Below are 22,793 nucleotides of genomic sequence, written 5' to 3'. Positions count from 1 at the left end.
AAATTAATTGAAGATGCGTTGACCTTTCTTGTTTCGGCATTCCACGCTTGTCACGAACCTTGGAGGGGAAGTTGACTGGAGGATTTGAATAGGCCGTTGGAAAGAGATGCACGACTTCGGGAAACATTGCGAATAAATTTCTTTAATATTCGGATTCGCAAACTTGACCTTCGGTTAGGTTCGCGAAGTCGTGGGACAAAGCCCAGAAATTTCGCGGTATCTGAGGATTCTCCCAGCTTCGAATCGTGCACTTTGTTCCGTTTCGTGGAAGAGGCAAGGACGGTCAATTTTTGTACCGTGCCGTAGTGTGATTGTGAAGTTTAGCCAGTTAGCAAAGGTGCTGAAGTTTTCGCTAGTAGTAGAATTGTTAGTGCGTTGTTTTGTGCAGAAAAAGGTTCGCGGCAAGACAGGTAGCCGACACACTACACCGAGTTTAAGACCGTTTTTGACCCCACGTGACGGCTTCAAAGGTTCCCGGGGTACACCTGGCCGGAGAAGGTCGCGATCGTCAAAACCGCACCTTTGGCAGGCAAACCGTCGATAGTCAGCGTCATCCGTGGATAGCATCGTTTCGAACCAACAACCACGCCGTCCAGCAAGCAGCCGTTGCGCAGCAGTACCACGCGCCGACGGCGCCTCAACGTTTTTTCGCGCCAGCTGCAGGACGAGAGTGAGCGTTTGTACCGCGCTCCAGACGCAAGCCCGCGTTCCGGTGTGGGAGACACCCAGCGTCACCGTCGTCGTCGTTTTCATCAATCGCCTCCCGAGGCGAGAGCCCCCGGCAAAGGCCGGGCGTGAGCTCCCTATCCAACATCGTCTCCCCACCCACAAATGAAACCCTAGGTTACAGTGAGTACATTGCATGCAATATTATGTTTGTGTCGTCCATGGCCATGTGACTCAGTAGAGGCACAACATATTTTTGTTGCTAGTCCGTCCATTCCAACCCCGACGGCTCTAGCATAGAAACCGGCGGAGAGCGAGTGAATGAGATCGCCTCCCGCCTCGAAGTTGCCACTTTGCTAACCCGTCTTCGCAAACCCAGACGGCGGTAGCGTAACCGCTCATCCGAGAGTGAGAGACAGCGAGTGACCTGCATGTCGGAGTTCGGAGCAGAGTAGAGAGGAGAGTGTTGTCTGCGCAGAGAAGAAGAGAGTCGCGCATGCGCGGATAGACAAAAAAGGTAGGGAGTTTGATCACGCACACATGAGAGAACTAGAGGGAAGATAGAGGGACTGGAGATAGCTTAGGCCTAGGCGATAGAAAGTAAAAGTGAAAAATAAATCCATGTATATTTTGTAAACAGAGTCCCATGTAGCGTGTTTCCCATGTATGATGTCTCTATGCGCAAGGTCAGAAGGTCGAGCCTTATAATTGTTGCCGTTGCAAATTTTGCAGATTGATCCGATACACGGTAGGAAATGCATCGTCTAATTTGAATGTAGTTAGTTGATGTTTTCCTAAGGTCTTATGTTGCTTCGCGTCCGTTTGTAGAGTCTCTTGAGTTTTCTTGTGTAATTTACTGGGTAGTCGGCCCGAATCCGATTTTGGACCGTTCTCTAGTCTTCCGTGGACTGGGACAGGTGAACTTTTTGGACTGGGCCTGTGAAGAAAACCCCCGCATTGGTGGCTTGTTCCCGGCCGGATATTGGAGGGATTTATTTGTAATTTTCTTTGGAGTTCGTCGTATCCACTCCGCCACGAGAAGTACGCCGGCCTTATTAGAGTCAGCCAGTCAGCTTACCCATCGAGAAAACTGACCCTTCCCCTAAGGAGGTCTCAAGCCGGGCAACGCTGTCTTTGTTGGATGGCCTCCTAACGGAGTGGCGCATAAGCCATCCAACCATTAAGGGAAGCGCGACAGGCTGGCCCCGTTATAAGCTTCTAGAAGAATGTTCGATGCAAACATATCTTGACACCATTCACCAATAGCAATGATCAAGTCCCATTCAGGAATGATTTTATGAGTTGGGCCATTTTACCCCATCTTGGAATTTTGGCCTATGTTTCCCTACACATAATCTCGAGAATAAATAAACCAACCTTGACGAGTACCCTGAGAGATCTTATTAAAAGCACATTTTAAATGAAATTTACTAAGAATATTGATGTCATTCAAATCGCTTGTCTCATGCTTTTCCGAATGATCTACTGTTCAATTATGTTTTAACATTTTTCCCACAATCTGACAATCAATCTCAGGCAAGCAAGTTGTATGCGAATAAGTACCACTTTTCACTCTCATCCGGAGGCGCTGACATATTTACGTCGTTGTCACCACCGTGTCGTCGCGGTCGGTGTCTTCTTTCCACTCGCGATGACATCCAATCAGCGGATCCGCCCTTCAGGAAATGTGTGTACTTATAAGAAGCTGCAACGTAGGTTGCTGGAATCGCTTGTCGATGAAAGTGGGTGTCATCGAAGGCATGTGTTGGTTGCATTGCCAGGTCGATAATTACTGTGTTTAGAGTGTTATCACCTATGGGAAAAAGAGATTAAGTGATTGCCCCCGTGTACCGTTTAATTAATCCATTAAAGGGAAGTGGGCGGTCACGTCTCCATCGGAACGATTTTCCATTCGGAGAATCAATCCCGGATTTTCGCCAATCGGTGGAAAAACAATCCATTACGAAACAACTTACCTAATAGCAGCCAGTAGATTACTGACTGAGGGAAAACCGGTTCTTCGAGGAAGGAACATAACTTCGTCCGAGTTATGATAAAGCGACAACAACAACAACAACGATGGTAGGGGCTAGCTTTTTCCCGCGCGATTCTGTCCAATAACAATTGCCTTCAGGCTCTGCCAGCATTATTGCAGACAGCAACTATTCAGTTTCACTTTCTTTCTCGACGACCCGCGTGCAGCATTGCTGCAGGAAGGGTTACCTGCCTACATGCGCCGAATGTGACTCGTTGTTGGACCAGAGCGCGCCGCTGCATGCTGTTGTCGTCGGTGTTGTTATAGCGTTGCAATGATGGTTCTCGGCTCACGCTGTACGGGGCACTTAAAGTTACTGCTGGGGGTAACGAGTTCGAGTCCCGGTGATAACTGTGGAAGCACTCACAGAGCACTAAGCTGAAAAGCAGGCTTGCAGCAGACAGGCATTCGTATTTCCAGAGGCTTCTAGGTGTGATATCTGACCTCCACAAAAATTACTTAAGGGTCCGTCCGTTAATTACGTCAAACTTTTAGGGGGAGGGCGTATTTGCAGAACGTGACGACCCATACAAAAAATTATAAGATCCCATACAAAAAATTATAAGATCCCATACAAAAAGTGTGACATATGAGGCGGGAGTGGGGTTTAAAACAGGTCGATCTTTGCGTGGCATAATTTGTGATTCTCCAGTTAGCCTAGTGGTTAAGGCTATGGAACGCCAATCCAGAAACGGCGGGTTCGATTCCCGTTCCGGTCGCGAAAAATTTCTCGATTCCCTGGGCATAATGTATCATTGTACTTGCCTGACAATATACAAATTCATGCAATAGCAGGCAAAGAAAGCTCCTTCAATTAATTAATAAATGTGGAAGTGCTCAAAGAACACTAAGGTGAAGCTAGGTAGGCCAAGTTCCAGTGAGGACGTAGAGCCATAAAGAAGAAGAAGAAGACATTTGTGTGTTACCCCTAATGGATGGATCTATCAAAATTCAATAATCCAACAAGTGCGCCACGATGCAAAAGATCTGAAAACCCCAGGACCCGCAGCAGAACCGCCAAGAAGCGGAATTGTGCATCGCCCGTTTCGGCGCACAAACAGATTGAAAAGCACATAAACCCCGCAATCCACCATCGACGTCTTTCACTTTCTGCTGTGGTGTGCCCACACCGCTCGGTCTCATTCCTGTCCCGATTCGCTACGGGTTAGATGCATTTTTGCTCGTACGATCACCGTCGAAGAGGACCATAGACGGATTAGATGCAAAGCCGTCTCCGGGAACACGTCTTAGCCGCACACTGACTGGGAAGTGAGATGGCATTTGGGGATGTGTGATTTTGATGAGCTCGATGACGATGAAGCTGATGTTACATAGTGTTATTGCAACCGGTAGTGAAATTATGCTGCCTGGGCATAGATGGTTACGTACCGCCAACCATGTTTGTCCTCGGAATTTGTGGCCGGTAAGGAAGCCAGTTGTATCATTAGTTATAGGTCAGGTCGTGGTTCCCAGTCACGACTTTCTACTGGCTGTCGATGTAATAAAATAAAATAGCGTCATGGCGTTGTTGCGGCATTGGAAATTCTCAATTTGTGTTGCACGAGAAAGTAAGGAAGTGGAAAATTAGAATCGAGTTGGGACAGTGCATTTCGATAAATTCCACTGCTATTACACTGCAAAGTAATATTTATTAGCTGTGATGAAAATGCATGGATTTGAATGAGAATCAACTATTTTCTTGGGTTAAAAAAATAACTGCTAGTAGAAATTGGGAATGTACTTTTTCAAAATTTATTTTCAATCATTAGGCTGACACAAATTTCGATTTTCTCTTATGTCACACCACCCCCACCCCCGCCCCCCCCCCCAACCCTCGGAAAATTTTGGCCGCAATTCAATATTTTGAGGGGAGACACAAATAAATTATTCAAGAAATTTTAAAATTTCAAGGTGAAATTAGGATCGCCTAGCTAGAATATTCCTAAGCAAATCCGATGAGTTTTACGATTTTGCCAAATTGTTTGGGTATTTTTTCGTAAAATACGTCTATTTTTTTTATCGTCCCCCCCCCTTGACAAGTCAACGAGCACAGTGACAAAAGAAGAAAATGAGATTTGTTCCGGCCTTATAACTTAGAGTCATCTTCGTGGCATCAATACTTAAGATTCAAATTTATGTGATTTGAATTTTATGGTAATTAAGAGATGAACCAGCCTAGGGCTGAAAATCTCTATAATAAAGTAATAATAATAATAATATGGAAATTTCGCATATAGTAGCGTACAAAAAATCCTGTAAATTGTCATGTCAAATGGTGAGTTCATTGGCAGTTTGACGATTTCCAAGAACTTCCTTGAGTATAGGTCATCGGATTTACCGTCATAGTTGGTTGTCTTTAAGAGCTTTACGACTAAGATTCATATTCGCACAGCCTCAGGTAACTATGGTCTGTTAAGTGTGAATTTCAATGAGCCTCCAAGAACTCTCTTGAGAAAAGGTTATCGAATCTACGAGAGCTACGAGTTGTGTCTAAGAGTATTATGAATAAAGTCCATAATCACTATCTACGATCTATCAAGAGTTTAATTGTATGAATGTATAGCAGTATCCGAGAACTACCAGGAGCTTAGGCCATTTGATCTACCAACAATTTGAAACGCCTGTGGAACCCCCAGGAAACCTTCGCGAAATTCGCCTGAGAGTCTCCCAATCCCCCTAAAACCCCTCTGAAACCTCCTGAAGCACCCTGAATCGCATTGAAACGCCTTGAAACGCTTTGGAACGCATCAAAAATTCCCACGAAACTAGCCTGAGAACCTCAGAAGCCCCCTAAAACACCGCTCAAACATATTGAAACGCTTTAAAATTTCTTTGAAACCCACCTAAGAGCCTATAAAGACCCCTTAAAAGCCTGTGAAACTTCATGGAACACCTCAAAGGGTTAAATGAAGCATATTAAAACGTCTTGAAACGCCTCTGAAACTCCCGCGAAGTTCACCTATGAAGTCTATGAAGCCCTATATCGCCTCCAATTTTGCATCATATCCAACATAATATGCGATCGTGTGTCGGCTGGGTACATAGGCCTCTAGAAGGTTTTCTGAAAAAATTACGATGATCCCTACGGGAGTCTTTGAGGTATTTCAAGGCATTTTAAGATGTTCCAAGATGTTTTAGCCAGTGATAGATTGAATTCCAAGGATTTCAGGAGGTTTTTTGGTGTATCAAGGGTTTTTTTTGTGAAAATTCAGAGAAAAATAGCTGAAATATATATGTACAAAGACATATGTACTGTACATATGTATATATATGAGCCCAAGTGAGTGCAAACCTTATCCATAATTCAGCAAAAGATCACTATCTACGCTTGCAGTCATTGAAAACACCCCTTTATTGAATACAGTTGCATTAGGTTATGTGAGCATAGTCAGCGACCTACCCTAGTAACCATATGTATTCATAAATATTTGGGGCAATAAGAACGGTCCCGGATAGATGGGAACGGAAGATTGCGACCATTGATTGGTCCTCAAAAACCACAAGATAGGACTGGTCAGGGCGAGGACGTCCCTTGGACCAAAGTAGAGTGGATGATGAAATGGAATAAGCCGCAAGCGGTGCAGGAGCGTAGGGACACCAGGCCTAGAAAACGTAGGAGTTGAAGAGCCATGCGCGAGTAGAACGACGAGGCGCTCATCAGAGACTGAACAGTCGAAGTACCTAGTCGGAAACCTCAGAGGGCGATGAGGAGCGACACCAAGCTCGTGGATCTTTGTGCCGACGTGCTCAGTATTAGACGTACGTTTACAGGTAAGATGATCCTGGAGCTCAAGTGCGACAAGGAACGCAAAGGTGCCTTCTACAAATGTCTGGCGGAAGAGGTGGAGGCGACTCTGAAGGTTAAAAAAATATATCGTTAACGCGGAAGAGCTCGTCACGACACTGCGACAACAGTGCGAGGTGCAGGTGGCCACCACAGTCGTTAGGCTACGGAAGGATCTGGCAGGGACACAGGTGCCCTTGGTAAAGCTACCTGTGCGGACGCTAATAAGTCCGTTAGAGTAGGGAAGCTGGTCAGTGTGCCAACTGATCTTGCCTCCGGAGGTTTGCTTCAGGTGCCTGAAACCAGGACACAATTCATAGGACTGTAAAGGCCCTGACAGGAGAAAACTGTGCAGGAGATGCGGCGCCGAAGGCCATAAGGCACAAGAGTGCACGTGTCCATCCACGTGTTTGAATTGTTCCAGAAATCCGCGAATATCAAGCACGCAACGGGTGGTCTAAGGTGCCCGACCTTCAGAATAGCCGAAGCGGGCAAATCATAGTGCAGGTAACGCAGCTGAACCTGAACCACTGTGATGCAGTTTAGCAACTGCTTTATCAGGTAATTTTTGAGTGCGGGCGTTTTTTTTTGTAGTCCAAACCTAACAAGTAGTTCGAACTAGAGAGTAGATGATGGCTACACTCACAGCGATCACCTGGCGGTTCGCTACAGTATCGACTATAACAACAGCGGGAAGCGAAAAGAGGAAGAGGCGACTAAGCCCAGGCCAAGCTCTCGTAGATGGAAGACATCGTACTTGGACGACGAGGTATTTAGGGAGGTAGTCCATTGTAATGCGAGGTACACTCATTGCACAATTATGGGTCACTCAAGGAACAATCATTTCATAATATATGAATCGTTTTTCATACAAAAATAACATTTTCAATATTTTTATTTTATATTCTCTTCATTGAAACTCCTTTTTATTGTATTATATAAAAATTTGCTTGTAAAATTCACTTAAGATGGTGAAAATTACTAAAATATTGGTGAACAATGAAAACCACAATAATGGGTCAAAATTGGCTTTGTTACACAGCCAATGGGTCAATTTGTTGCCTATTATGGGTCACTCAAGAGGAATTGGCTCAACAATAATGTTTTATCTATGTTTTCAATGAATGATCACTTATTCTCGATAGATCAATTATAGTAGAATCTAAAACTGGTCTCAAACCTCTTAACGGAGCGTGTTTTCGAGATTTGGAATCAATTTTTTAAAATTAGGACAAAATCCTCAACACAACCACCGATAAACGCCTAAAAGTATGCAATACCCATGTACGCAGAACTGTCAATATTATGCTGCACAAAAAGTGACCCATAATTGTGTGATTTTCGGTGTTCCTTGGCACAATAATTAGTCACTTCAATTTTGCCTGAAATAAGCTTTAATAAGCTGCAGTCATATGAATTTATACATTTATTTATTTATTTATTTATTTATTTATTTAACAAATACTTGCTAAGTAAGGTACAACCTTTTAAAATTTAGCAATCGGAATTCATATATCATTTCTGTTATTATTTCTATCCTTATATGTACTAATCCTAAGTTTAAACTGTTTAACTAATTCCTTCCATTAATGTGGTGTGTGCTCTGCCTGCGGAACTCTGACATATTATTACATGACTTAATTTCGGGAGGTAACTGATTCCAATACACAATGCCTCGAACGAAGAAAGAATGTCCGTAGTGTGACGTATTGTATTGGGGTATAATATAGTTATTAACACGAATGCTTTGGAAGGGATGTAATTTATCTAATAGAAAACGTGGTGTTTTAGTAGAAATGATTTTAAACATAGACAAGACTGTTCTGAGTTTGATAAATTCGTAGAAGCCGCAACCAAGCAATTGAGGTTGGAGATACGTCACACTTGAGTACAACGATAGGTTAAAGATCCAACGTACACAGCAATTCAAAGCTACTTTCAACCTGTAGAGAGCTCTAGCAGAGGCATTAATAAACAATTCCAATCCATAAATGAAATGCGGAAATATTAATGCTTTAAAAAGGCGCAGCTTAATGTGTGATGGCAACATACTTCTTGTTTGCTTCAAATGCCTTAAGCATCCAAATATTTTCCCACATTGACTGTCAATGTGGGAGTCCCACTCAAGATCGTTTTGGAAAATAACTCCAAGATTGGATGCCTTATCAACAAAATCAATAGCAGTAGCACCTATCCTAATTTCAGGAAACATATTTGGTGTGATACGGGACCGTGATATGACCATCACTTTTGTTTTTGATGAATTTATAGGAAGAAAGTTGGAGTTTGACCAGGCTAAAACATTTGACAGATCATTGTTCATTAATTGTGCCAATTCTGATTCAGAAAGGTCGGTGGAACAAATATAGATTTGGACATCATCAGCAAACATATGTATGCTACAATATCTAAGAACAGATGGCAAATCGTTAATAAATAATGAAAACAAGAGCGGACCCAGTACAGATCCCTGGGGCACTCCAGATGTAATACCAACACTTCTAGATATTTGCCCATCGACTTGAACTACTTGATGACGATTGGATAAATAAGATTGTATAAGTTTCACAGCATTACTTGAAAAATTAAATTGAGTTGACAGCTTCCTCAACAAACGATAATGTGATACCCTATCAAAAGCCTTGGAAAAATCAATTAAAAGTAATAATGCCTTTCCTTTTTTATCGATAGTTCTATGGATATCGTCATGCACCTTTAACAGCCCACAGGTGGTATTGTGACCTGGTCTGAAGCCAGATTGATATGGATGCAGGAGGTTAGATGTTGTAAGAAATCCTTGTATCTGCATTTTAAGTATTTTTTCTAAAGCTTTGGATAATGCACACAATATACTTATCGGTCTTAGATTTTGCAAATCATTTTTTCTAGGTTTTTTCCTGATAGGAATTACTTTCGAAAGTTTCCATGCAGCAGGAAACTTGCCACTTGTTATAATAGTGTTGAATATATGAGTTATAGGAGTAATAATAAAAGGCAAAATGTATTTAACAAATTTGAGAGGAATTCCATCTAATCCTAAAGCATTAGATTTAATCGAATTAATAGCATTAGCGACCTCAAATTCATTAGTCAATGTGAATTTGAACCCATTTTCATTCGGAAGTGCCACAGAAGGTAAATTATTATCTACGGTAAAATTTGAACTGAAAAAATCATTGATTTCTTCGCAAGTATTGGAGAACTGCATTGGAGCAGATTTATTCGTGACATTAATATCCTTTAACTTTTTCCACAAATTTTTGCTTGGTAAATGGGAATTCACTGCAGAACTAACATAATTGGATTTTGCTTCTTTTATCATATTCGTTACACGATTTCGTAGTCTCTTGTAATGCTCGTGATCCTGCTGGTTTCTACTATTGATCCATGATCTATAAGCAATATCGCGCTCTACCATTGCTAAAGAAATCGAATTATTGAACCATGGATTACATTTTTTGGACATACGCCTGCGAATAGGTACGAAAGTTTCGTAACATTCGGAAATGTATTGGTTCAATAGATTTAAAGCTAAATCAGAATCATTGATAGTGTACAAAAACGACCAATCTGTCCTATTTAAAGCGGTTGCCAAACTAGTTTTATCAATACGAGAATAGTCTCTGAAATACGAAAACTCTTCAAACTGTGTGCGGCGAATATTCAAAGACGAAAATATCACATCATGATGTGAAAAACCTGGAGCAGCGACTTGATTAAAATTTACGATTAAATCAGTATCATTAACTAATAAGAGGTCAATTAGAGAACTGCTCTCGGTACTACAATGTGTTGGTTCAGATCCAACACAAACAAAACCTAAATTATCTATAACACTACGGAATTTATTTGATTTACTATCATGTTTCATTAGATCAGTATTGAAATCACCAATTAGAATGCATTTTACAAACCGCAGTGACATATCAGTAAGTTTTACAACAAGAATTCAGCACAATCACAACGAGGAGGATTATAGAACACTCCAAGTAAGAATTTTTCGAAATTGGTTGAGACTTCTACGAACAAATACTCAGTGATAACATTACTACCTGTATTTACATTTGATTCGGAAAATTCCAATATTTTGCAGGAAAGATCGTTTTTATAATAGATACAGACACCACCACCACGACTATAAATTCGGTCATTCCTAATTAGTTTGTATCCATCAATACCAAGAACATCATCAGAAACATTTTCTGTAAGCCACGTTTCAGTTAGACAAATTAGATCTAATTTACTATTGTAAAAACACTGCTTAAATTCATGAAACTTACTGAATTGACGAGCACAAATGCTTTGTACATTCATGTGACAAACATTCAAAGTATCACATTGCAAAGCTGCGTTCATAACAGCACGTGGTATATGGGATATTTCATAATTCGTTCGAGCATTGTGATTTAACGTGTCAACCGGCATCAATAATAAGCAGCATTATTGAGCACCTTAGGCAAAACACACGCACTACCAATGGAAGGAACTTATTAACTAATTTGAATTTTGAGCGATCAGTCTTCATCAGACTACAATTTCAAAAGTTTCATTGTAGCAGTGTGATTCATAAGTAACAAAAATAAGGAATCGGTAGTAATTCAAGTAATCAAAGTTTATCAAAGGGTCATCACGCATCGACGCGTAAGAGAACACATCAGCAGATATCATTAACAGCAGCAACAACAACATCTTCCAACAGCAGCAGCAACAGCATCATTCATCAGCAGCAGCAACAGCAACAATGTAGATCCATTCAGCAGCAGCGAAAATTCCCGACTTTTAGGATGGAAGAATACATGGAAATGTCAGGATAGGAATCAAGGACTATCTTGGAAGGAAAAAGAAAAAAAAATCAATAGGAAAGGTTGTACGTGCTTGACTTTTAGGAGCGGAAGATATGACGGATTGACTTAAATAGATAAATAGAACGTAAATAATACCTTTATTTTGGTGACGATACCATATTGCATTTGAAAATCACTGGAGCTCGCTTTTACAGAGCTTACGAAAGCAGCGCACGCACTTTCCTACATTCACAATCGAAGCGTTATTTTGACAGATGGTTTTGCGCCCAACAAAGAAATATCGAAAATATGTATATTTTGACGTATAAGCCCGTGTGCGATACGTATAGTGACACAAAATAAATGCACTTATCAACGAAAAATGATAATGGCTAACAAAAGCTTGCAATTAACTAGTATTTTTCTATTAAAGTGAAAAGTGACTAATAATTGTGTGTGACCCATAATTGTGCAATGAGTGTATGCACTTCAAACGGAATCGCTCAAATAATTTTCGTTCAGTGCATTATTTTTCCGTGACCGGAATGGTCAAGAAATTTAACACAGTAAGCCCCATTTGATTTGACATTTCGTTTCAGCTCCGTACTAGGATCCGGAATAAAGCGACGCTTTTATTATTTCTTGAGCGATTCCTTGCCTGAATTTTCCATGCATCGAGATAGGCCAATAAATGTCTTGCGATCTCCGTACTACCCATAAGTGAAACCTACTCGATTCAAGCAATGAGGAGCTGGTGGCGGGGCTCTCGAGTGCGTGGGATGCGACCATACCTAGGCAAGTCCACCCTAGGTAAGACGGACATGTTTAGTAAACACTCTATTTTGACAGTGTAAACAATGCGATAATTTAAATTTTATCTCCATATTATATACTTAAACTAAGGCACTTTACAGTCTGCAAGCCGATTTTGCAATAAAATTTGATTTTCCATGACTTTTGAGATAATTATAAGGTGATCTCCAAATAGCCGGGGTTCTGCTAAACCGAACTAAGCGCCAAAAAGTTTATTCCGAGATAATTAAGCTTAAAGTACAACCACTCAGAAATAAACAACAGCTAAGATTATTTGAAACTTTTTCGCACACATGTAACTTACAAGCCTTTATTAACCATCAGAGATGAAGAATAAATGTAAATTATTTAAAATCATTGATGTAATAACATTTAATTTCTCAGTACTTCGCACTCAGTTCACTCTGGCTGAACAAAAACATTGGAATATGGTTCATAGTTCAGTGTGGCTGACTGTGTTTCTCTGTTTCAGAGAAAACCAGTCGGAATGTGATAAAAAATCTAGATTTTTCAGTGTCTATGCAGTTGAAATCGATATCACTCACAATCCTTTACATGAATCAGAGAGGACGCGTAGTATGGTAGCACAGAGGTCTCAAAATAGTGTGAAATAAAAACGGCGGAAGCCCTCCCAGCTCAGCCCTTCCCACCCATGTTTTTATTTTATAGGCGGTGCATGTGTATTGTGCAGGCACAGAGCCAAATGATGTCCGTGCATGTTCTGAGATCCTGAGATGTGAAGGTGGAGCAATTTGTGTACTTCAAATTTCTGCTGGTCGAAGAAAACCATGAAATGTTCTGCCAAAGTGAACTAAGTACAAAAAAGTTTTCTAAAATATGAAGGAGATTCGAACTAGGATCATTTAAGTGATTACCAAGCGCGTTACCTCTAGGTCATTTTAACTAGCTGAAGGTCAGTCGTTACGTCTGAATCAAGTTTCAAACATTCTTCTCAAGGATGGTTTTCGTGAAAACGCCAATTTTTGATCAGCCAAAGTGAACTAAGTGTTTGGGTTTTTTTTTCAAGCTTTATTATTCTTATTAGCCTTGTTGTTCAATGACGGCTCCTGGGTTAAATAATCAGTATGAGGTGTATCGACATAACGCATGTATTCAAAACCAGTTCATTTTTGTATTGTTGAGAATAAATTGATTTTTAAATGCAGTGGATTTGGTTCGGTCTGGCTGAATGCGATTTGGAAAAATGGCGATCAACGCCATCGAAACATAATTGGATCCTCCAATAGCCGTATTTTTCTTTACGTGTTAAATTCTCTCACAGATTGTTACTATGAGTCGGTTAGAAGTTAGAAATCTGACGGCGATGAGGAAAACTTGAAATTTTCATCATTTGGACCAAAACTAAAATATTTCGCTGATTCTATGGAATGGTTTACAGTTCACTCTGGTTGGATGCAATTTTATTTTTTGTATGTTCTGCCAAACAGAAATTTTGAATTTACTCCACGAAGAGCTGTCAGAATTGCTGGATTTTCACACGGAAAGAAGATCATCATATTCTTCATCTAATGGTAAGGAAAACTCAAATTTTCAAAAAATGGTCTTTGGTTCAGTTTAGCAGAACCCCGACCGTTCATAAAAGGCAATCTTCCATGCTACCGAATAATTTGACAGAACAATCATGTGCTCAACGTTCACGTGTAGTGGTGAAAATGACAGAGATGGAGTCAAGCAATGCCTGCAACTACTACAACCACATATTCTGTGTTTTTTTTTGCATTAATTGCACCTCTTTAACAACTTACCCGAAGGGAAGGAGAAGGTTCAAGAGCTAAAAGATGAGTTGCAAGGTGGTGGGATGTTTGGCATATAGTACTCAAAAGGAATAAATAGTATCATTCAAGGATGTTTTCTATCACCTGGCAACCATTTGACTCAATCGTCAAGTTCAGAAGCATATTATGGTGTTCGGCAAACATGTAGATTAGTGTTCTTCCTACAATTATTACCAAGGACGCTATATTCTAACTCTTATATTTACGACGTAAAAGTGTTAGTACTACCTACTCATACTGAACGATCGGATTTTTCGATCGTTTAGTATGAGTAGGTGGTACTAGCGCTCTCACAGCGTACACATAAGAGCTAGAATATGGCGTCCTTGGTGATAATTGTAGGAAAAACACTAATCTACATTCTACATGTTTGTCAAACGCCACATTTCAGTAATGATTGCCAAGTGATCGAAAACATTCTTGGTATCATTGATTGATGACGCATGTACTCTAAAATCATGACCTAAATATTTTAAACCATCGTTAGCCTAGAATTTTAAACTTTGTGATTTGATTGCGATTTCACACTTATTTGAGTATTTTATGGTTATCTTGGATTCATGGCTATGCCCGAGGACGATCAAAATAAGTTTAAATAAGCGTAATTGAAGCAAACCAAGGGATTAAAATTTTAAAAAAGAAAACAACTTTTTCAAAAGCGGAGTGGACATGGTAAGATGATTGAAGGTACTGACTTACACGCCGAAGTTCTGGAATCGAATCCCACCCGGACAAACTCACACAATGCGAGCGCTTCCTCTAAAAGAGAAGTTAGGCTAAGGGTCGTGAAATGAACTAGTCTAAGGCCAAAAATCCCACTAATAAAGATAAAACCTCTTTGAATGTGTTTCCAATATCAACCTTGCTTCAATAGGAGAGCAGATATATAGCAAAACGAAAAAAGAATGAAATATAAAGGTTTATTATGAGCAGTTAACTAATTTTATGTACTTATAACAAAATGTATGATCCTCAAATTTGCATCAGAAACACTCATAAAAGCCATTATATTTAAAACTCAAACATGCTTACAGTACAAACATTTTATTCAATAAAAAAAACATGACACTCAACAACATACTCACTCTTTCTGTTCGACAAATATTTACTTTGGAAACATCATCAAATATTTGAACGGTTTTCACGATCCCAACACCTACACCTCCCATTCCAATGTCCGATAATGTTCGACGAACTGTCGTGTTAGGCACCAAACAGCTGGAGAAAATAGCTTTTTATTTGCCGGATCAGCTTGAGCAGTGCACTGCTGCACACACTCGATCGTTGCCTTGATCGCTTTCGGGAGTAGTTGCTGGTTAGCATGCGATCCATCATTCACGGTCTGAAGGACACGGCCATGTACCTGTGTAGATGGACTGTAGGGCCCTGTAAGTGGATGTTCACCAGGTATCTACCTACCTGCCTTGCTAGTTATGCTACGGATTTGAGATTTAAATTTCAACGAGGCTCCCACATACCGCCTCGCCGCCACCGTTGGCTGCGGGGGTCCAAAAGTAAAAACAACAACTCGTTCTTATGTGCATCGGGTGGTAGGTATGCGATGCGAGCCTTGGTTAGGGGGTGTTGAAGCGAAGGCATTTCTCCACGTTTGAAGGTTTAATTTTCACCGATTTTCCTTTTCGCTTTCGCGTGCACGGGCGGACACTGGCGATGTCCATGGCCTTCATTGTTCTTTGGCTTTGATGTTCAGGACATTACATAGGCTTCGGCTGCCCGCCCTTCTTCTCTTCCTTCGTCGCGACGTTGCTGGAAAATTTACCAACCACCTACGGTTGCATGTGGTGCATCCTCATCAGAGCGCAGCGGCTAATTTATTAACGTTTTTACTTTTCCCTACAGCAAATTAAGTGAAGCCTGCAAATTGTTCGACGTAGGCTTTGCACGTTGAAGATCGCTGGCCGGACTAGGGCCCAACCGGATCTATCGAAAAAACGACGAGCGAGCGAAGAAGAAATGTTTGCCTAGGTATTTGCGCGATGAGTGGGTGGTATATGTGCGAATTTTCACGCTCCAAAAAGTTCTAACTTTTCTTGTGTGCGACGGTTGTTGGATTTGCGCGTATGTAAGGGCACATGTGTGCACCAACACATGCAAGTGCTCGAAGGGAAAACCTAACGATTTGGACGGTAATGCACCGCGTAGGAGTTTGGTGCAATTGGATGGATAAAATCTGGGTGCATCCAGAAGAAAGCTATCAGTAGTATAAATTGCTCAAGGCAGATCAGATCGAAGGAAGCGTACAGCATCGATCAATCCATTAGTAGTTTAGTTTATTTAACCTTAACAGATTAGAGTCAAAGTAGTGCGATGGCATCACTTAAGTTAGTGTGTAGTGTACTGTGCGTGTTGGTCGCCGTTCAGACAGCTTCCACCGACGATGGCACAGTGCGTGCCCTGCGAAAAGTGTACTCTCTCTGCGAAGACAGTGACGAACTGCTCAAGTGCATCAAGGTCCAGGCGCTGAAACTGACGGACCGTGCTATCAAACTGCCAAGCATCAAACTGGTAGATGGTATGTCGATCGTGAAGAAGGCCGAAGGTGAAAACCAGCAGCGAGCCCTGAACGAACCCTCGCTAAACGAACTCGAACTGAACAAGCTATCCTCGGCCAAGATCGATGAACTGCTGTACCAACGTGCTGCCCGTTTCATGGATTCTCACCAGCTGTCGCTCAACGTGCCACGTATGCTCGTCTCCGGCCAGCAGGAAACTGGACGTTTGGTCGAGGAAGGTCGCAAGAAGATGAAGAAGTACCTCGGACCATTCCTCGCAGCAATGGCTATCAAGGGAGGTATCCTGACCATGGTGTACCACTCCATCGCTATCGTTGCTGGTAAGGCCTTGATCATTGGTAAGATTGCTCTGGTCATCTCCGCCATCATCGGTCTGAAGAAGCTGGTCACCCCAGAAGGACACGAAAAGACCACCTACGAAATCGTGAAGCACCCACATGTACAGCAGAGCCATACCTACTCGTCGAACCATGGTGAATTCGACACCCACGAGTCCGGCCAGTTCCATCGTAGCTTCGGAAACTCCATCAGCGACGATATGCAGATGCAGGACCGCGCCTACCGAGCCCATGTCCCAAAGAACTAAACCTCCGTGCTCGCCAAGGCACACACCACCCCGACCCCAAAAAACCCCAAAACCCCCGTGCTCCAATCGGTCATTAGGATTATCACGAGACGAAACCCCCCTCCTCAAGCCGAGAACATTAGAATAGAACAAACCATCTGAGGAGTCCTTTCCGAGGGACTCCTCGACGTGCGCGCACTTCGAGATCTCGTCGATCGAAATAACCACACTTCAAGAATGCAGAAGATATTGGAAGCTTGCAGCCAGCAAACAGTCCAACGCGGTTGAGCACCCAGAATGGTGGATCGCAACCAAGAGAATAAATATCCTCAATATGCCACGGTTCGATCCATTCCCCCATTCCGGACGGCTCAGCTGCTTTGTAGTGTTAACTTGTATTTATTATTTATTGTAATTGTAATTAATTTATTGACTTATTTCCATGGACCAAAGCAGAATGCAAAAAAGCGAAACCAAAATTACAGCAATTAATCTCTAAGTCTCAGAACCTTTGGAGTTGTACCTTTGTCGAAGAGAAGAGTTCCTCTGAGCGAACGTAAAAATAAACACTGTGAAAACTGTAAATTCTTTGTCTAATAAAGGAAAACCCTGAATCCATGCATGTGAAAGCATGTTGAACAATGCAAATAAAGTACGGTTTAATTGGTTTCATTTTGTTGGGAATTTGATGGTGGGTGCTGATTATTGATGGTTGTCGCTAGGACCCATGTTGACGAAAGAAATTCTTTTTTAGGGAATTCCGATTCTCATTAGCATCGGTCTTTGGTAAGTTGGCCGAATGATTAATGGACAAAAACACATTTCAATGACACTTTCTGATTTTGAACAAAGATGGGTTTTTCTATGAATTCGATCATTAGTTTATTCTGCCACCTGTAAATAAGTTGTTTTTGCAATTCCTCACTATACAATAGGACACTGCACCATTTTGATTTTGTATAGAATTTGACGTTTCTTGGCCAAACAATTATGTGAGAGCAAGCCCGTGCACAAGGGAGGGGTTTTGTGGGTTAAACCCCTCCCATTACAGATATTTCATACACTAGGCGTCCCTGCGCCCTTTTGCCAAAATTAGGAAAAACCCCTTCTTTGTCGTCTTTTCTTTGCACGGGCATGTGTGAGAGTGAAAGAGAAGGAGAGATTTTTTCAATCTATATTATAGAGCTTTTTGAATCTATATTAGCGTCCAAAACAACTATGCAAAATTTGGAAGCAATTGGTTGCGTCTCCATAATCCGCATTGCGATTGAAACTTGAATGGAATTTAGTATGGTAAGAAATACTTTTTTGGCATTTTACTCATAAGTTTAATTCTTTTGTCTAATAACATGTAACTAATGACGTTAAAGTATAGCCTAGGATATGCCGAACTACTATGCTGGAGGCTGCAAAGTTATTCGCTTGGAAACTTAGGCCATAAATCGAGATTTAAGGGGAAGCTTACCGGGCGGGCCGGTAAATCGAGAGCTACGGTCACCCTTACCGTATTCGGTCGGCCGAGGACCGACCCGTCGAGAGTCCGACTGCACACTAATTGCCATACCAATAAGTCATTGGAAGGCAGTGCCCGAAGCTCTCGACAATTAAAAATAACTTCCTCTCCCGCTTTGACATACATGTGCACAACAGACAATGTGTTAGATGTTCATCTAATCCCATCCGAAGGGGGTTTGGATTGTGAAAAGAAGATAACCATGTGCGATTGTGGAATCGAGTTCAGTTCTAGGCCTGCTGGAGATAGTCGAGTGACTCCGTAGCTTGAAGGAATAGAAGCGCCCGTCTAGCGAATTGGGAGTTGTGAGTTCGAGTCTCACCGGAGTACGTGGATTTCTTTTCATAATTTCAAATCTCAATTTGTTCATCGAGCACATGTTCTGTTGTGCACATGGATGTCAAAGCATTTTCAACAGTGTAATTTCCCACATGGCTTGGTCAGCCAAAGCAAAATCAAGAAATTGACAATAATATCCATGTCATCCGCAAAATAGACAAATTGGCCGGATTTCGTGAAGATCGTACCCCGGCTCGTCGCAAAACACCTTCCAGGGCGATGTTGAATAGTAGGCAGGAAAGTCCATCACCTTGTCGTAGTCCCCGTCGAGATTCGAATGAAATGGATAGTTCACCCGAAATCCTTACGCTGTTCTGCACACTATCCATCGTTGCTCTTATCAGTCTGGTAAGCTTCCCGGGAAAGCTGTTCTCGTCCATGATTTTCCATAGCTCTGTGCGGTCGATACTGTCGTATGCCGCTTTGAAATCGATGAACAGGTCGTGCGTTGGGACCTGGTATTCACGGCATTTCTGAAGGATTTGCCATACGGTGAAGATCTGGTCCGTTGTCGACCGGCCGTCGATGAAACCGGCATGGTAACTTCCCACTCATTTACTTTAGGTAAAAGACGACGGAAGATGATCTGCGAGAGCACTTTGTAGGCGGCAAGTTAATGTGTGAAAACTCTCGAGCGATCACCATTTTAAAGATCGCTCGAAAGTTTTCACACATTAACTTGTCGCCTTTTTCTGGATGGGACAGATTATCCCTTCCTTCCACTCCTCCGGTAGCTGTTCGGTTTCCCAGATCTTAACTACTAATTGGTGCAGAAAGGTGGCCAACTTTTCCGGGCCCATCTTAATGAGTTCAGCTGCGATACCGTCCTTGCCAGCCACTTTGTTGTTTTTGAGCTGGTGGATGGCATCCTTAACTTCCCTCAGCGTGGGAGTTGGTGCGTTTCCGTCCTCTACTGCACCAACATAGTCATTTCCTCCTCTGCCTTGATCCCCCGTGCCTACATTCTCTTCGCCATTCAGGTGCTCGTCGAACTGCTGCTTCCACCTTTCGATCACCTTACGTTTATCCGTCAGGAGGCTCCCGTCCTTATCCCTGCAGATTTCGGCTTGCGGAACGTAGCCTTTGCGGGATGCGTTGAGCTTCTGGTAGAACTTACGTGTTTCTTGTGAACGACACAGCAGTTCCATTTCCTCACACTCCGCTTCTTCCAGGCGGCGCTTTTTCTCCCGGAAGAGATGGGTGTGCTGCTTCCGCTTCTGTCTGTATCGCTCCACATTCTGTCGGGTTCCATGCTGCAGCATTACCGCCCGCGCTGCGTCCTTCTCCTCCAAAACCGCTCTGCACTCCTCGGCGAACCAATCGTTTCGTCGACTCCATTATACTCACCCGATAGTGCTCTCGGCTGCGTTGCTGATGGTTGCTTTGGCTGTACTCCAGCAGTCTTCTAGAGGGGCCACATCGAGCACACCCTCGTTCGGCAACGCTGCCTCGAGATTCTGCGCGTATGCGGTGGCGCCATCCGGTTGCCCCAGTCGCTCTAGATCGTTCTGGAGTGGCCGCTGGTACTGTACATTGTTAATAACGGAGAGTTTTGGACGCACTTTAACCATCACCAGGTAGTGATCAGAGTCGATATTAGCGCCACGATAGGTCCTGACGTCGATAATGTCGGAGAAGTGCCGTCCATCAATCAGAACGTGGTCGATTTGCGATTCCGTTTTTTGTGGTGGTCTCCAGGTGTAACGATACGGGAGCCTGTGCTGGAAAAATGTGCTACGAATGGCCATGTTCTTAGAGGCGACGAAATCGATGAGGCGTAGGTAATTTCCGTTCGTCAGCTGGTGAGCGCTGAACTTTCCAATCGTCGATCTTAATTCCTCCTCCTGGTCTACCTGAGCGTTTGGGTCCCCTATGATGATCTTGACGACGTGGTTTGGGCAGCGGTCGTACTCGCGTTCAAGCTGCGCGTAAAATGCGTCTTTGTCATCATCAGTGCTTCCGGAGCTGAATGATGTGACAATCATTGGAATGCTTTTCTACAGGAACTTATAAACTGCCAAAATCGAACCGCATTCGTTTCATTTGCCTTCGGCTGGAGGATCGTATTTCGGAATCCGTTCCCGTTGAATGAAATCGAGTTTCAACAGTGTGATCAAAATCGAAAAGTGTGCTTCAACCACGTGACACAGTGTGCTTACTTATTTCTTGCGGGGGGTATTCTGGGTAAAATTTGGAAAATGGGTTTTCATTGAAACTCTGGGGTGCTGGCTGTCTAGAAAGACTTCCAAAAGGATTGCTGTCAGAGCTATTGTAGGATCGAAGCCTGATAAGACTGCGATTCAGTCTACGGTAGAAGGAATTCTGCTGTGATTCTCACGCAAAAGCTGTGGAAAATCTAATGGAATTCTAGGAACGAACTCTGATTTGACTTTGAGGAAAATTTGGTAACAATGTAATGGCGGTTTTGGTGAGAATTTTTCAGATCTGTAGGAATTCAGTTTCATTTTGATGAGAAACTTCGTTCAGAATTCGGCTGCTATGGTAGGAGACATTGCAATGGGACTGATAAGGAAATACTTGAATTCAATAAAGATTGTGTTGAGATGGTCTAGTGGGATGCTCGGAAAAATATTGAAAGGATTCTTTTCATCCAAATTGCAGCAGAAATCTTATCGAAATCGTTCTAAACAATCTCCCGGAAGCTCTAAGGAGTGTTGATTGTGTTTCCAGAATAACTTATGATTTTCAAGATGTTTTTTTTTCTGGATCCCTTCTGAAGTTCTCTCTGGTGTTTTGTAGAAGTTTCTTCTGCAATTCTCAAAGTGATTCCACCTGGGTTTCATCCAGGGGTTCTTTCCGGGATTCCTACAGGGTATTCTTAACACTTCAGGACGCACGCCGTTGGAAAAAGTACAACATTACCAAAAAAAACCTCACTCGTCGTATACAGCGCGAGCGCAATGACATTCCACGAGAAATTTGAAACGAAATTCATTCAGCAGTTCCTTCCGAAAGTCCTCCAAGAATTTCTTCGGAGATTCTTGCAGGAGTTACTTCTGAGATTTCTCTGAAAGTTCCATTCTTCTAGAGTTCCTTTAGGAGTTTCTTCAAGAATTCCCCCTTTTCGAAAGGCTTCAAAAAATCCAGGAAGCAATTCCCAGACAGAATACTTTTGGCTAACTTCTGAAGGAATACGTTGGAGGAGTTACTCAAGGAAGTTCTGTCGGAATTTTATAACCCATTCATAGCAGAATTTCATATGAAGATTTTGGAGTAATACCGTTGTTGCCGGCAGCACTGCACCGTTCGTCGTTGCAACTGTCTGACAGATATGATACACATGAAAAGTAATGTTATTGTAGCGCGGAATGTCATGCATTTGAAGAACCATGACATTACTGAAGACAGATTGATTCGTCCAGGACAAGTTGTGTGTGGTATATTCAGAAATGTGTTCTGTAATTGAAATTATTCTTCTACTTAAGCCTATAATACAAACTAATTAAAAGTTAAACAACACAATGAACTCTACACCTAGTATCTAAAACAATTTGAAACAGTAAGTTTGCATAATATTAAATGAACCTATTCTAATAACGAATTCTATCACAGATTATGCATTTGTTACAACAATATTGAGGTTGAACAACTATTGTATGATGCGGCAGACCGAAAATTTTAAGTGGATTCTGTAACATGCAAATTGGTAAATATAAATAAATTCACAGCTTACAGCTGCTTCGCACCCACAACACCGTAGTTTGCGACCTGCTAGAGAGAGTTCGGCCAAAAGCACCTCAATACTACCGTAACAACCGTAATTAATTTCATAAAAAAAAAACTCCTGAAGGATTTACTTTTGAAATTCCAGGCTGATTTTCATAAGAAATATCAGATAAAATTCCAGGACGACCTTTCGGAAGAATTTTGGAAGAACCTGCCAACATTGCAGAAGAAATTCCTGGTGGAGCTGGCAGTACCTTTAAAGTTCTTGAACGAAATC

At 42.0% G+C, this 22,793-nt stretch overlaps 1 protein-coding gene across 1 annotated transcript; it reads left to right on the top strand.

The window, feature by feature from the left end:
- Positions 1–16,088: 16,088 nt before the first annotated feature.
- LOC134284637 (uncharacterized) lies at positions 16,089–17,647 on the top strand. The gene has a single exon (XM_062843637.1). The coding sequence runs from the start codon at positions 16,207–16,209 to the stop codon at positions 16,996–16,998; it is 792 nt and encodes a 263-aa protein (XP_062699621.1). The 5' UTR covers positions 16,089–16,206; the 3' UTR covers positions 16,999–17,647.
- The last annotated feature ends 5,146 nt before the right edge of the window (positions 17,648–22,793 follow it).

This window comes from Aedes albopictus, unplaced genomic scaffold, assembly GCF_035046485.1.
Source record: "Aedes albopictus strain Foshan unplaced genomic scaffold, AalbF5 HiC_scaffold_39, whole genome shotgun sequence".
NCBI classification, from domain to species: domain Eukaryota; kingdom Metazoa; phylum Arthropoda; class Insecta; order Diptera; family Culicidae; genus Aedes; species Aedes albopictus.
Note: the sequence above shows the minus strand (reverse complement) of the source record. Positions and strands in the feature narration are given on the sequence as shown.